The following is a 14,536-nucleotide window of genomic DNA, read 5'->3' as shown; positions in this document are numbered from 1 at the left end:
TAAACAAAACAGAAATTGCCACTTTCAAGTTTGTTTTTTTTTTAAATTGTATAATTCATAACAAGTTTGCTTGTCGGCTTTTTTATTGGAATTACGCCTGTTTGCCAAGTTTTATTGGCATTGATTACGCGCGAAACCGGATCCATCCCCTAGTTGGCCATCCATAGAGGTGCAATATTTTCTTCAAATTTAAATGGGACCAATACTAAGGTATCTTGAAGTATCTTCTTTACAACAAAAAAGAATCATCAAAATCGGTTCACAAATGGCCGGAGTAATCACATAACATACGTAATTATATTCGTAATTTGACGTGTTTTTACTATATTATGTACGGGACTATTTGAATTGAGTAAGAAATAAATAGTTTGGTACCTACTAATAATAAAAATACTTGACGAAAACCATTGTATTATGTGTGTGTTCATAATGAAGTTGCAGTGAAAATCATGTTTTATCTTGGTGTTCACTTTATCAGGTATTTTCTTTGTTACAGACTTTGTACAAAAGCCTCACCACGAATGCTGGGTGACCTGCAAACGGGGACGCAGTTTTAAGAAACCTCTATACAACGGAGCAGGATGCGACCAAATGAACCTTGTGTAAAGAAATATATATATTTTATCAACATAAAGTTTAATATCAAAACATATTAAATTAGGAAATAAATAAAATTAAATGGCTGAACAATAATTTACGATAGCGTACTTATTGTCCGAGATCACAGAATTCATTTATGTTATAGCAATACACACTATAAAAGGTAAACCGGTTTATAAATAGCATTCTTAACTATGGCATGCATTATAATTAACATTTGCCTAGTTAAATTTAACATACGTATGTACCTAATTCCTAAATTAAAATATTTAACGCTGACATCGACTTAGATGCACAAAATTTACTTAGAATAACCATAGTCCACAAGGTGACAGCTACTTGTACTACAGTAAATAGGAAAATCTTACTTCATGGAATTGACGACACTGGTAAACGACTCACAAAAACATATTAAAACTAAATCCGAAAGTATTTATTCTCCTACGCTTATTGATTACTGTGATGACCGATCTACAAATAAATGCAAAGAATTTAATGTTGATCCAGAAATCCGGCGCTTTTGACGATGTTGTATATTTTCTCGCGCGGGATCTTTTCTGCCTCACGTTCGACCACTTGCATTTCCTTGTTAGTAAACCAGGATTCTTTGGCAAGACCAGCAGCTATTGCGGGATTGTCATAGAAATCGTTAGACTTGAGCAATTCTCTGGGGAGTAAAGCTTCACTGGCTGCATTTAATTCGACAGCTGGGTGGGGTTGCACTTGTGGAATAGCTGTTGGAGCGTATTCCACTCCAACGGGCTGCAAATTTTGGGTATAGAGCAACCCTGGTCGAGCTTGGACGACCGCCAGGAAGGCGATTGCTACGATCAATGAACGCATTTCAATCTGAAAAGTATAATCTTAACTTCAGTTTGACTGATATTTACTATCACTAATAAAATACAACGCTACCAAAACTTAATAAAATACTATATCATTTGTTTTTGTATCATTATCAATGTCGAAAATGTATTAATAATTTCATTTCGTTGTTCATACTTATACCCATAATATTCAATAAATATACATATATAATACTTATTATTCTCTGAATTTCTCGTATATGCGTATTGTATGTAAATGAAATCTGTACTTCCCATTCTGAGATACATTAATTTATCAATGGATTGAAAAGACGTTACAATAAATTTACTAAATAATTTCATATACATCTTCAAAAAAATGTATCAAATATAAACAATAAAAGACATGATACTTGAATTCAATGCACAAAAATACAATCGCAACATCGTAAAAAGCAAAATTTACTTACTATTTACTAAAGTCACGGTCACAGGTGTCACAATCTGAACGCAAGCGTACGGCGGCCGCACTGCACAGGCTCATACAGTAACAGCAATATATAAGCCTTTGGACGTAATCAACCTTCTGCGCATTACTTCCGGGACAGGACCGGCCGTTCCATCCGCAAGATACTGGGAACTCAAACGGAATTGCTTTTGACAAGGATGTTTTAAATTCTTTAACTCGCACATTTTATTGCAGACTTGCCCTCCGCTATTATTTTAACGACAAAAACTGAGCAATCGATATTTCATTAAAATCATACGTTGAATGATATCGATCCATACATGTTATGGGCTTCGTGATGGTCGTGTAAAGGATACCCGTCATGTCTAACTAAGTGTACTTACACCAAACTCAATCAAAGTTATCCATATAAATTTATGTACACAAAATGCGGAACTAGTACATCCGGCCGTTTGACTTCCGAATAAAATTTAAGCATTATTTATATACAATGTTTATTTGTATCTTTGAACATCCACGTAGACTTATATATGCATCCGCCAGCTTATATTAAATGAATTCAATTTATTTATTTACTCAATAATAATGCGAGTGGGCTCACATATTTTGATTAATCGACAATTATACCCAATTGGGTTCAAATTTTACCAGTGCGTATAATGACGAAATTACAATAACTTGACAACTATGACTCTACCTGAGTAAGATGATGTAAGTTGTGAGATCATTCCTTTCCGGTGGATCGAGAGATATATTATTGAATTATTAAATAATATTCAGTTCATAGTTGCTAACCTTGCAACTGCGACTAGGCCAGAGGTCATTATCACTTCCGCACTACTATCTGTATCTACTTACACATTAATGTTATAACTTGAGTTATAGTTGTCTATTACAAAATTACTCAACTAAATAGATTTGCGACTGAAGACCAGGCGTAAGGAGAAAATATCTTGGAAGAAGTGTTGATGAAAATCAAAATCACATTCAAAATTACTGATGTTGATGAAAAACTAAAAAATTTGATATGAAATAGTGATATTTTCAACTGTGTTGTTCGTTTTGAGAAATATTTTGTCTGGATAGAGCGCTCACAGAATTTGAAATTGGTAAAAACGTTTATGAGTCCTTTAGTTTGCTTGTTTGAGGTAATGTCTGCATATTGAAACAATTTGCAAATGTATTTTTTACAATTAATCTTTTAACAAATGATAGCGATCATATACTAAGGGAAGTTATGGCAGGCGAAGGTGTGGGTGAGAATATTTGTTTATTAGAAAAATTATCATCTTCATACTACGCATACTCACTACTGGGCAAGGGTGTCCTGTGAAAAGAGGGTTTAGACCATTGCCTGTTTTGCGAGCTTAGTTGGTAACTTCAACAAATCTTCAAAGAGTTACGTTTCTTTTTTAACGGAAACGACATTTTCCTTGGCATAATCAAATAGTATAATTAATAAAAATTTGATCAACATTACCACAATGATATACTATTCTGAATGAGTAATGAAGCTAAATGACATTATTATTATAATATCGGAACCACTTGATACATTAATGGCAATTATGGAATCTGAACCAAGGTCGGCTCTGTACGTAGTAATGAATGACAAAAGCAACGACGACACTTTTCGTGTACAAACTTACAGTTTGCTTTCCAAAATTAATGACGTACTAAGTAATAGAATTTAGTTAAGCGGTTACAGTAATCTACGTGACAGAACAATAGATTAAAATTGTATGCTTGTAGCCGTTAAATCCAATGTTACCACGCAATAATGTCTTAATACTGAAATTTGTAAGAACATACATTGGAAAACAATGGGAAATGTATTTTATATGGTGTAGTGTAAATTAAAACCAATGGAACAAAATTGGTGCATTAAAATAGTACCTATCGCTTATTTTTGACTGTGTATTCTGTGTCATTACACAGCTTATTAGGGCGAGGCACATAATGGTTTAGGTATTTACTATTAAATAGCAGTCTTATAAACGATATATGATACACCCAAGGATACTGTAGACTGGTTGCGAACTACGGTTGCGAAAGAGTCCGGAAGAGTAGAGAATACATATAAAAGGTTGTAGAAGAAGGTGATAATGTGTTACACGATAGGATGTTCATTATCCGATCGTATAAAATCCTGAGAACAGCCTAAAACTAAAGTCTAAAACGAATTATTTAAAAATAAAATATCTAACTTCGTACATAATTTGCATACGGACATATTTCTCTGTAAGTACTGCAGAGAGCCTGCTAAATTTTCAACTGAAGCCCTACTATTACTAAATTCACGTTTATCCCAGAATTTGCAAATTGCCCAGCGCTTTAACGCGCTCCGCCCGCTGCCCCGTCAGTAGCAATCGGGCGTTTGTCGACGTCGAATCTGTATCTAACTTTCTTCCGCCTGTTGTTATTTTATGCATATTCATGCAGCGTGCAAGTGGCGAAAGGCGACCCGACGACGAAGTTTACAAAAAACTGAGATACTTATATTCAACACCGAAGTACGCGAGAACTCTTTTTAAAATGTTAATATTACATAACGCTAGACAATGAAGGAAAAATATTTGTAAGTATCATAAAATATTACCAAAGCAATATTATAATTAGCGTAGATTGTTTAGCAAGATATAGTGTACAAAAATATAAATAACTACGTGGGTAGATGCGATAAAAATATCAAAATTATTTAATGAGCTGTAACTCCCATGAACGCAGGATAAGTGATGCAAGTCCTTGCGACATAACATAAGCATACATACTCGCCATCTCGTTTACGTAACCGACGATCCACTTATTAAATGTTAATAAGATGGGGATAATTTTTGAAAATATTTAATCTATTTCAATGTTAATTAAATCATTTGTGTACAATAAACTTAAAATACTGTAATAATAAAACCTTCATCGGTTTTTGTTGCGATTTTCATTTATTTATGTAATATACCGTTGTCGTTGATGGTTTTCCTGATGGTTACAGGTCGTCATGTTAAAGGGCAAAAAATATTGTTTTCACAAGTACTGATTTTGTAGTGGCATTGTGAAATATTAGTAGATTTTAATTTATTGAAATTTAAATTGACGTTTAAATTTATTTCTGTAACGATCCCTTAGTAGTTTACGGAACTTCTTTATCTTTCTAGCTGGCACCAGTGTTTTTGGTTTTTCGAAATTTGACGGTAAGCGTGATTTAGAAACGGTAAAAGTAAATTTTGGCCATTGTGTTGTTTCCTTAAGTATTGATGCATGAAGCCCAAAACGTGATCTGAGAATTTCACGGAAATCTCTTGTTTCTAATGCCGATGTGGTTTCCCACATCAGAGGCATGTTGTAACTATAATTTTTCTTGTTTGGTTCATCTACGCTGCGAATACTATAAGTTGATGTTGAAATACCATTATCAGTAATACTGCCAGTTTTATAAAATCCGGGCGATCTACGAATTGCTTGCTTAGACCAATAGTGTCTATCAGCCAGTGTAATAAACGGTTTTCCTTTATGGCCTAAAAGAGGTCCAAACTGATCTCTTGTACCTTTTTTTGTGGGAATCTCCTCGTTCATAGATCTTACATTTTTGTAAATATCTACAAATGATGGTTGAGATCCATATAATGCCAGCTTAGGGTAATGCGTTGTATCTTGAAAAATAATAGCTCGTGGGCCAAAACGTGCTTTTAGGATTTCTCGAAAATCCCTAGTCTCTCCTTTCGAAGTAGTTTCCCAATTTGAAGGTTTTTGAAACTTAATGGATCTCAAATTATTTTTATGATTATCAGCCAAAAGTACAGCATTCTTAGATGTTTTAACACCACCGTGGTGAGAAAATCGAACAAAGTTACCTCTGAGAGTTGTAGTTCTGTGTTTTAGTCGTTGGGTCGAATACGTACGAATTGTCATCTGTGGCAAGTAAGCAGTATCCTCGACGGTTGTTAAATTGGCTTCAGTTATACTTTTTGCATCAGATTGCAATGCCACAGGCCTCTCTATGTTACTTTCTGAATCTTTCTTAAGCGACACATGAGATACATTTAAAGCTAATTTGTTACTCCAATGGGTTACATTTTGAAAAATTCCTGTATGAGACTCGAACGGGATCCTAAGAATGTCACGAAAATTCTTTGTTTCCTTTTTAGAAGTCATTTCCCAGTTTAAATGGCGTTGATGCATTGGACTATGAGCCTGAGACTGAAGAGTGAAATTTTCATGAACATGTAACTTATTCCAATAATAATCATGAAGTACATTTTTTTGTAACCTAATTGATGATAATGATTCTGCTAGTTGCACATTGGATGTAATTTTTTCCTTAGATGACTCAATGTACTCGTAATTTTCCATTTCCCCAATATCGGCCTTGGATATGACATTAATGCCGTTACTAATTGGTATCGTCTTAGCTAATGCAGGCGAACTATATAATTTGTGTTTAGATCTGAATGTAGTATCACCAAGTGCTACCATCTGTTGTCCATAAACATTTTTCGTAATTGGTTTATCCATGCTGCGAGTTTTTTCTGAAAATAACGGTTCAGATTCGTATATAGCCAACTTAGGCCAATGTGTTGTATCTTTAAGAATGATAGCTCGAGGACCAAAGTGAGCCATAAGGATGGCTCGAAAATCTCTTGTCTCTCCTTTAGAAGTAGTTTCCCAAGTCGATGGCTTTTTAAATGTTTGTAAAGATGTCCATCTATTTTTTTTTGGGTTACCATGTATAATCGCCATAACAGGTACTTTAGATATATTTGTTGTATTATTGAGAAGTAATCGTATAAAGTCCCGTTTCAGAGTTGTAGTCCTAAGTTTAAAGTGTGGGGTTGAATGGGTATTCAATATAGGTAATTCCTGCAGACGGGGAGTGTTCTCAAGTGTTTTGGCTTGTGATCCAAAATGAGTCCAAAAACTTTCACGAAAGTCTTTTATCTCTTTTACAGGTAATGTTTTCCAAGCGGAGAGCTTGTTGTAGTTTGTATTATGCTGTTGGATATCTTCGACGTCGGTGTTTTGGGATGCAATTACTTTATTGGTTATTTTATTAACGCCTACATTATTAAATAGTGAATGCTTAACAGAAGATCGATATGCATGTTTGACCCAATAATTATCAACTGTAATTATATCCTGTTGTCTATAGTGACGTTCAAAGTTTCTTACGAGATCTTTAGTTTCACCTTTTGCAGTGGATTTTACGATGACAGGATTTTTAGTGTAATCTTGAGGATCTTCATTAATTGGCAATTGAGATTTAGATAATGTTACTTTAGGCCAATGTGTAGTATCTTGGAGTAAAATGGCACGTGGTCCGAACCGTTTTCTGAGGATGTCACGAAAATCTCTTAATTCTCCTTTAGATGTTGTTTCCCAATTTAAAGGTCCTTTATATGATTTAGTAGATTTCAAATTACTTTTATAAACGTCTAAAATTGCTTTTTTTGCTCTACTAGTATTATTACTATTAGGTTGACCAATAAAATAATTTACAAGGGCATTTCCAAATTTCAAGTGTGATGTAACGACTAATTCAGGCCCATAAATAGTAAATTTGCTAGTTTTATTGCAACATGCAGTTTTTGTATTTTTCGTAGTTGTAGTGTGAAATATGTCATTTTTTTCGTTATTCGTTAGGTGTGTAGTAATACGGCTATAAAAAGGTAATTTAGACCCCTTGTGATAATTTAAACCAGTTGTAACGATTTTTTCAACATCTTCCTTTAGATCCGAAAAAGGTTTCTTGCGTCGCCTAAATTTGAATTTGAATTGGTGATTTTTAATAATAATTGAAGTTAACGTAATTTCATTTCGTGGTTTTATTTTGGATGTCATTCGTCTATACGGCAATGATGTAGTGATTTTATTCTTAGGGTAGAACTCTGCTAATGAATTCACTGCTGTTCTACCAAATTGTTTAGAAGTAGTTTGGCCACAGCTACAACAACTGCATTTGGGTGACGTCACATCACCGTGAGTACATAAATCCTCCGACGCATTTACAATTGATAACGTAGTAGTTTCGGTATATTCTTCATGAGTGTCAACTTCTATAGCTTGGCAAAAACAACTACAGAAATTATTGCAAAACACGCCACAATAATCTTCACTGATCACACTGTCATTGAAAGATCTAAAAACATTATCCAAACTTCCTGAAGCAGAACCACTCAAGGATTTTTGTGTCTTAAATGGTGCGTCTTGTATAGATAGGCTACAGAAGGTGTTGTGAATACTGTTACAAAAACTGTTGCACATGTTATTACATAGATTATTTTGACAACACTGAGGACTTCGTTCAATTGTTTCATAAACGTTACTAGTACTACGTGTAATTAAGGAGTGCCTTAATAATTGCTTTTTGATTGTTGTAGATTGTACTCTATGTTCAACTTTGCGTAAATCTCGTCTTTGAAAGAAATTTTTAAATTTAACAACATATTTTGATTTACTGGCTGTACTTTGACTTAAATCTCTTTTAAAGCGCATTGCATTAAGAATACGAAAAAAGTCCCTAGTCTCGCCTTTGGAGGTTGTTAACCAAGTTATTGGTCTATCACAATTGTTTGGAAACCCATCACAATGTTTCGCTGTTGTTTCGCTGACAGAAATAGAAATTGGAGTTTTTAAAGTACTTGATTTGGTTGACGTCGACATTGTTGTAGTCTCATCTACTTGTTTATATGTCATTGTCTCCAAAGTAGGTTGAATAATTTCATTATTCACCGGTGTTGATTGCTCTAATGTTGCAATTTCCGTAGTAGGAAAATCTGTCACTGTAGTTGATGGTAAATTAGTTATGTTACATTGTGTGACTTTTTCTATTATATTAGAACTACAAAAATTTTCTCCAACGGTATTACAGAAACTACTACAAAAAATGTTACAACAATAAAAATTTTCTGTTGTAGATTCATTCCACTTTACGAACGACTTATATAGTCCATTACAGAAACCGCTACAAAAAGTTGTACAGGTTTCTATAGATATATGATCATTTTCTGATTTATCCGAAGGCCGATCAACGAATTTCTTTAAAGTCGAAGAAGTAACTGTTATTTTACTGCGTTCCGTATTTACCGTGGTATTGACTGAAGGATGTATTTCTGTGTTTAATGAATTTTTAGAAGAAGTTAAGGTTGTCGATTTATTAGTATCTGTCCTATCACTCGTTGTCATCTGAGTTTCCCACTTAGTTACATTAGTCTTGATGCCACTTGGAGCTACAGTTTTGTTAGCCAATGATTCTGTAAATGAAATTATAGGAAATACAGATGTATACTCTTCTGATTTTTCACTTAAAGTAACATTTATTTCATCATCAGAGTTTTTAATCATTAATATTGGAGTTGTACTCTGAGATGCACCTGCATCATCAACAGCAGATACACTTTTTGTGGCTAATGATTCTTTAGACGGAATTGAAGGGAATACAGATGTCTGGATAGGATAAGTCAATATCTTTTTAGTCCTATCCATAGTTTCACTTGCTTTAATTGGGATTATGCTCTCGATTACGCCAGCGACAGTCCCGATCGATGATCCAGTATTTGTGCCAAATAATCCCCTAAATGAAATCGAGGGGAAGGCAGATGTGTCTCCTGACTGTTCAGATATTATGATTGTCGTTTCAATCTTATTTAAAATCTCACTTGTCAACATTGAGGTTATATTTTTATTTGTGTTTGTCTCGGAATCGATTGATGGTCCAGTTGCAGTAATCATTGACTCCCTAGGTGATGAAAACGTAAACATAGATGTATACTCTTCAGCTTGCTCAGATGAAGTGACTGTCACTCTAGTACTAATTGAAATCTTACTTGGCAAAGTTGGATTTAAACTCTCAGATATGTTTGTTTGGATAGATGGAGATACTTCTGTATAATCTTCTAATTTTTCATACAAAGTGACTGTCACATTAGTGCTATTTGTGATCTCCTTTATTGACATTGGGGTTTGGCTGTCAGTTGCACTTGTGTTAACATCGATTAAATATGTAGTTTCTGTAGTCAATGGTTCCTTAGAAGAATATGAGGGAACTATTTCCCCATTTTTCTTCTCTATGGATGTAAATTCTTCACTTTCTTCAGGTAAAGTAGGAATTGTTTGAGTACTCTCAAATATATTTGTCTCAGATCCAATCTTTAAAGAAGTTTCTGTGATCAATGATGATTCTCTAGACGAAATTGAAGAAAAATCTGATGTAATGGGTCGATTTTCCTCATACAAATTTGTTGTATCACTTATTGATATCAGGGTTGTGCTCTCAAATACATTTGTCTCCAATCCAGTCGATATAAAAGTTTCTGTGGCCAACGGTATCCTAGAGAAGGTGGCAGGAAATTCTGATATAATAGGTCGATCATCTTCATACGAATTTCTTGCCTCAGTTATTATTATTGGGGTTGTACTCTCAAATACACTTGTCTCCAATCCAGTTGACAAAAAAGTTTCTGAAACCAACGGTTTCCTAGATAAGGTGGCAGGAAATTCTGATGTAATGGGTCGATTTTCCTCAGAAAAACTTGGAGTCTCACTTATTAATATTGAGGTTGTGCTTTCAAATACATTTGCTTCCAATACAGTTGATAAAAATGTTTCTGTGAGCAACGGTTTCCTAGACAAGGTTGCAGGAAATTCTGATGTAATGGGTCGATTTTCCTCATACAAATTTGTTGTCTCACTTATTGATATCAGGGTTGTGCTCTCAAATACATTTGTCTTCAACCCAGTCGATAAAAAAGTTTCTGTGGCCAACGGTATCCTAGACAAGGTGGCAGGAAATTCTGATATAATAGATCGATTGTCTTCATACGAATTTCTTGCCTCAATTATTATTATTGGGGTTGTACTCTCAAATACACTTGTCTCCAATCCAGTTGATAAAAAAGTTTCTGAAACCAACGGTTTCCTAGATAAGGTTGCAGGAAATTCTGATGTAATGGGTCGATTTTCCTCAGAAAAACTTGGAGTCCCACTTATTAATATTGAGGTTGTGCTCTCAAATACATTTGTTTCCAATACAGATGATAAAAATGTTTCTGTGGGCAACGGTTTCCTAGACAAGGATGCAGGAAATTCTGATGTAATGGGCCGACTTTCCTCAGAAAAACTTGGAGTCTCACTTATTAATATTGAGGTTGTGCTTTCAAATACATTTTTTTCCAATACAGTTGATAAAAATGTTTTTGTGAGCAACGGTTTCGTAGACAAGGTTGCAGGAAATTCTGATGTAATGGATCGACTTTCCTCAGAAAAACTTGGAGTCTCCCTTATTAATATTGAAGTAGTGTTTTGAAATACGTCTGTCCCATATTCACCCAATGTTACACTTTCTGTGATCAACGATCTAGGCAAAATTGTGGTCAATACTGTATTTATTTCTTTTTCCTCTACTGAAGTGACTGTCATTTTAGTGCCGTTTGAGATGACAATTGTAAATATTGGGGTTGTGGTCTTATATACATTTATGTCTAATCCCGTTGACAATACAGTTTTAGTGATCAACGGTTCCTTGGATGAAATTGAAGAAATTATTGATGTAAACTTTTCTTGCTCCTCAGACAAAGCAACTGTCATTTTGATATCATTAGTTAATATTGAAGTTGTACTCTCTAATGTATTTGTTTTAAAATTGATAGGCGTATCTTGAGACGAAATTAAAGGATGTACTGATGTATACTGTTCTGTCAGTTCCGACGTAGTGACAGTCACATTAGTACTACTCGAGATCTCATTTGTTATCATTGGGTTTGTACTTTCAAAAAGATTTGTCGCAATGCTGGGAAGTGATGTACTTTCTTTGCTTAATGTTGTGGATTGACTCCCGTACGATTGTTCCGATAAAGTAGTAGCTGTTGAAATGGAACTTTCAACCAATGTCATAATTTGTGTTGTTTGTATGTCTGTACCATCATTTCCCTCATTTTCACCAGTAAAAGTATCCGTATTATTTTCCAATTGTCCTGTAGGAGTAGATTCAAATTGTTCAATCTCTTTTGACAGAGTCTTTGAATGTTTCGTGGTTTTTTTGTGAGATGAAGTAGAATTAGAATCCTTCTTTTTTTTATGAGAGTTCTTCTTTTTTTTTTTGTGAGAGGAACTAGATTTTTTTTTCCTTCGTTTTTTACCTCTTTTAGACTTTGAAGGTTTCTTTTTCTTTTTATTAGAGGATTTCGATTTTTTATGCTTTTTCTTTTTACCATTTTTAGACTTTGAATATTTCTTTGATTTATTGTGAGATGACGTAGATTTATTATGTTTTTTCTTTTTACGAGGTTTGGAGTTCGAATGTTTCGACTTTTTGTGAGATGAAGTAGATTTCTTATGTTTTTTCTTTTTACGAGTTTTGGAGTTCGAGTTTTTCGACTTTTTGTGAGACGAACTAGTTTTATTCTTTTTATTTTTATTTTTGTGAGTTGTTGTTTCAGAACGTTTAGTTGTTTTTTTATGATATCGAGTAGTGCTATTCAAAGTATGAATATGCAGTGCCGGTTTGTTACTTTCAAATTCGGGTGGCATAGTACTAAGTAATAACGTAGTTTCCGTCGAATCTCTAGTCGTGTGAAAGGAACTTAAGAATATCTGATCATTGCCAGGTGTTACTTCAGGTACTGGCAATGATTCAGTAGTTTCATCACGTGTGTATAAATCTTTACCGCTGGTATCCCATAGTAAAGTTTTAGCATCAGCTTCATCCCTTTGAAGCGTTGTTGGCCCGTATTGTTCAGTATGTCTTGACATTTCATTATAAACATCAGTCGCTGTCGATTGTTTAGCCAAAATTATATTAATGGTAGTGCCATCTGGAGCATTACGCGTCGGTATCCTGCTAAAGTTTTTAAATTTCGATGGCACAATAACACGCGAGAAGAAAGAATCGACAACTGAGACAGAGTTGTTACTAACCATCCCGATTGGAAGATCGAACAAAGTTACTCTCGGTTCAGTGTCGCCTGCTTTCTCAGTCAGAGTTGCGAATTGTGTAAAGTGTGCGTGTGTTATAAAACCTTCGAAATTTATGTTTGATGTAGATGTCTTACCTTGAGATTTTTCTATCACAGGGGTTGTAAAATTATATTGTTCAGTCTCTTCCAAAACTATGTCGATTGAATCGGTTTCCGAGACCATCGAATCTCTGGATGTAATAAGGGAACCAGTGGCTGTTGGCTTAGAAACTTTTGTAACTGGAGAAACTATCATTGGTTCAGTTGTTTCATAATCTTTGTGTGAAACGTCTCTTGTGAATGATGTTATAGTGTCGTGGTTAGTATCTTCACTCCAGAGGTTTGTAGACCCATTATAATTCGTCTCTATTGAAGTGTCACCAATATTAGCAGTGTCCATCGATTGTTCGGTCAAAGTTATAACTGAACTCATGCCAACGAGAGTTTCGCTCGCCTCCATCTGGTTTGTACTTCTAATTTCAAAAGGCGTAGTATCAAATGAAGATATTTCTGAAGATAGAATAAAAGAATTAGTAAGTACCGTCTTAACTGAATGTTCATCCACGTTTGATATCGGTTTTTTGCTGTCTGAAATAGCGGTCAATGTCATTAGTTCTGACGAATACGCTTCCGTCATAGGTCTCCCAACTTTTGTATTGGACAACACTGTATTACTTTGACTTTCTTCTATCGACATGATTGTACTCCTATTTTGTACAGCGTATTGTGACGGTTCATCTAAAGCATCAGTCGCGTGACCGAGTATTGTATTATTTATCATATTGCTAACCGAAGTATCACTTAGTGTAATACGTTTCCCGCTATTCGATTCCATGAAAGTAGTGCCGTGCACAGACGCGGTTTCCGAGATAATCAATTCTTTGGATACAGAAAAAAAACTTGTGGATTCAGCTGTTTCATCATATTTGTGAGAAACGTGGTCGATCGTGAAGGATGATATAGTTTCGTGGTCAGAAAATTCACTCCAGAGGTTTGCAGACCCATTGTTATTCGTCTCATTTGAAGTTTCACCAAAAATAGCTGTCTCCATGGATTGTTCAATCAAAATTATAACTGTACTCGTGCCAACTTCACTCGCCTCTATCTCGTTTGTACTTCTAATTTCGGAAGGCGTAGTATCAAATGAGGATAGTTCTGAGGATTGATTAAAAGAATTAGTAAGTACCGTCCCAATTGATTCTCGATCCATATTTAATGTCGGTTCATTGCTGTCTGAGATAGTGGTCAATGTCATTAGTTCTGATGAATGCGCTTCCATCATAGGGCTTCCGAAGTATGTGCTTGACGACACTGTATTACTTTGAGATTTTTCTGCGGACAAGATTGTAGACTTGTATTGTTCAGTATAATTTAAGAGGTTATATGAAGCATCGGTCGCGTTTGATTGCTCGACTTTTGTATCACTTATCACAGTGCTATCCGAAGTATAGGTTAATGTAATCGATTTTGCGCTACTAGATTCCATTAATGTAGTGCCGTGTGTTGAATTGGTTTCCGATGCCATCGAATCTCTGGATGTAGAAAAACAACCAGCGTCTGTTGGCTCAGAGATGATTGAAATTCGAGAAACTATCATTGCTTCAGTGTTTTCGCCATCTACGTATGAAACGTTGTTGCTTGTGAACGATGATACAGTTTGTTGTGATGTATTGTGTTGATGAGTTTCTTCTGCGGACAAGATTGTAGACTTGTATTGT

The 14,536-nt window shown here is 34.8% G+C and overlaps 3 protein-coding genes across 3 annotated transcripts in view; 1 reads left to right on the top strand and 2 right to left on the bottom strand.

The window, feature by feature from the left end:
* Window positions 1-694, top strand: part of LOC113238797 — a 14,218-nt gene extending 13,524 nt beyond the window's left edge. The window contains exon 3 of the mRNA XM_026475636.1: window positions 497-694. Within this exon, the coding sequence (XP_026331421.1) occupies window positions 497-606 (110 nt within the window). The 3' untranslated portion in view covers window positions 607-694. The remainder of the gene's footprint in view (window positions 1-496) is intronic.
* A 266-nt stretch (window positions 695-960) lies between these two features.
* LOC113238796 lies at window positions 961-2,065 on the bottom strand. Its single transcript, XM_026475635.1, has 2 exons — window positions 1,877-2,065; window positions 961-1,449 (listed from the first exon to the last, which is right to left on the bottom strand). The coding sequence occupies exon 2, from the start codon at window positions 1,441-1,443 to the stop codon at window positions 1,093-1,095; it is 351 nt and encodes a 116-aa protein (XP_026331420.1). The 5' UTR covers window positions 1,444-1,449; window positions 1,877-2,065; the 3' UTR covers window positions 961-1,092.
* Window positions 2,066-8,818: 6,753 nt separating this feature from the next.
* The window catches only part of LOC113238800 (serine-rich adhesin for platelets-like), an 8,539-nt gene continuing 2,821 nt past the window's right edge, over window positions 8,819-14,536 (bottom strand). Inside the window, exons 2-4 of the mRNA XM_026475641.1 lie at window positions 12,003-14,507; window positions 8,953-11,837; window positions 8,819-8,830 (exon numbers count right to left, since the gene is read on the bottom strand). Of these exons, the coding sequence (XP_026331426.1) occupies window positions 8,819-8,830; window positions 8,953-11,837; window positions 12,003-14,507 (5,402 nt within the window). The remainder of the gene's footprint in view (window positions 8,831-8,952; window positions 11,838-12,002; window positions 14,508-14,536) is intronic.

Source organism: Hyposmocoma kahamanoa, unplaced genomic scaffold (genome assembly GCF_003589595.1).
Source record: "Hyposmocoma kahamanoa isolate Upper Pololo Valley unplaced genomic scaffold, ASM358959v1 98263, whole genome shotgun sequence".
Lineage (NCBI taxonomy): Eukaryota > Metazoa > Arthropoda > Insecta > Lepidoptera > Cosmopterigidae > Hyposmocoma > Hyposmocoma kahamanoa.
This window is presented reverse-complemented; position numbering and strand designations above follow the sequence as displayed.

Coding starts and splice junctions, on each gene's coding strand:
- LOC113238796 (XM_026475635.1), bottom strand. CDS start 1,443: ATGCGTTCATTGATCGTAGCAATCGCCTTCCTGGCGGTCGTCCAAGCT.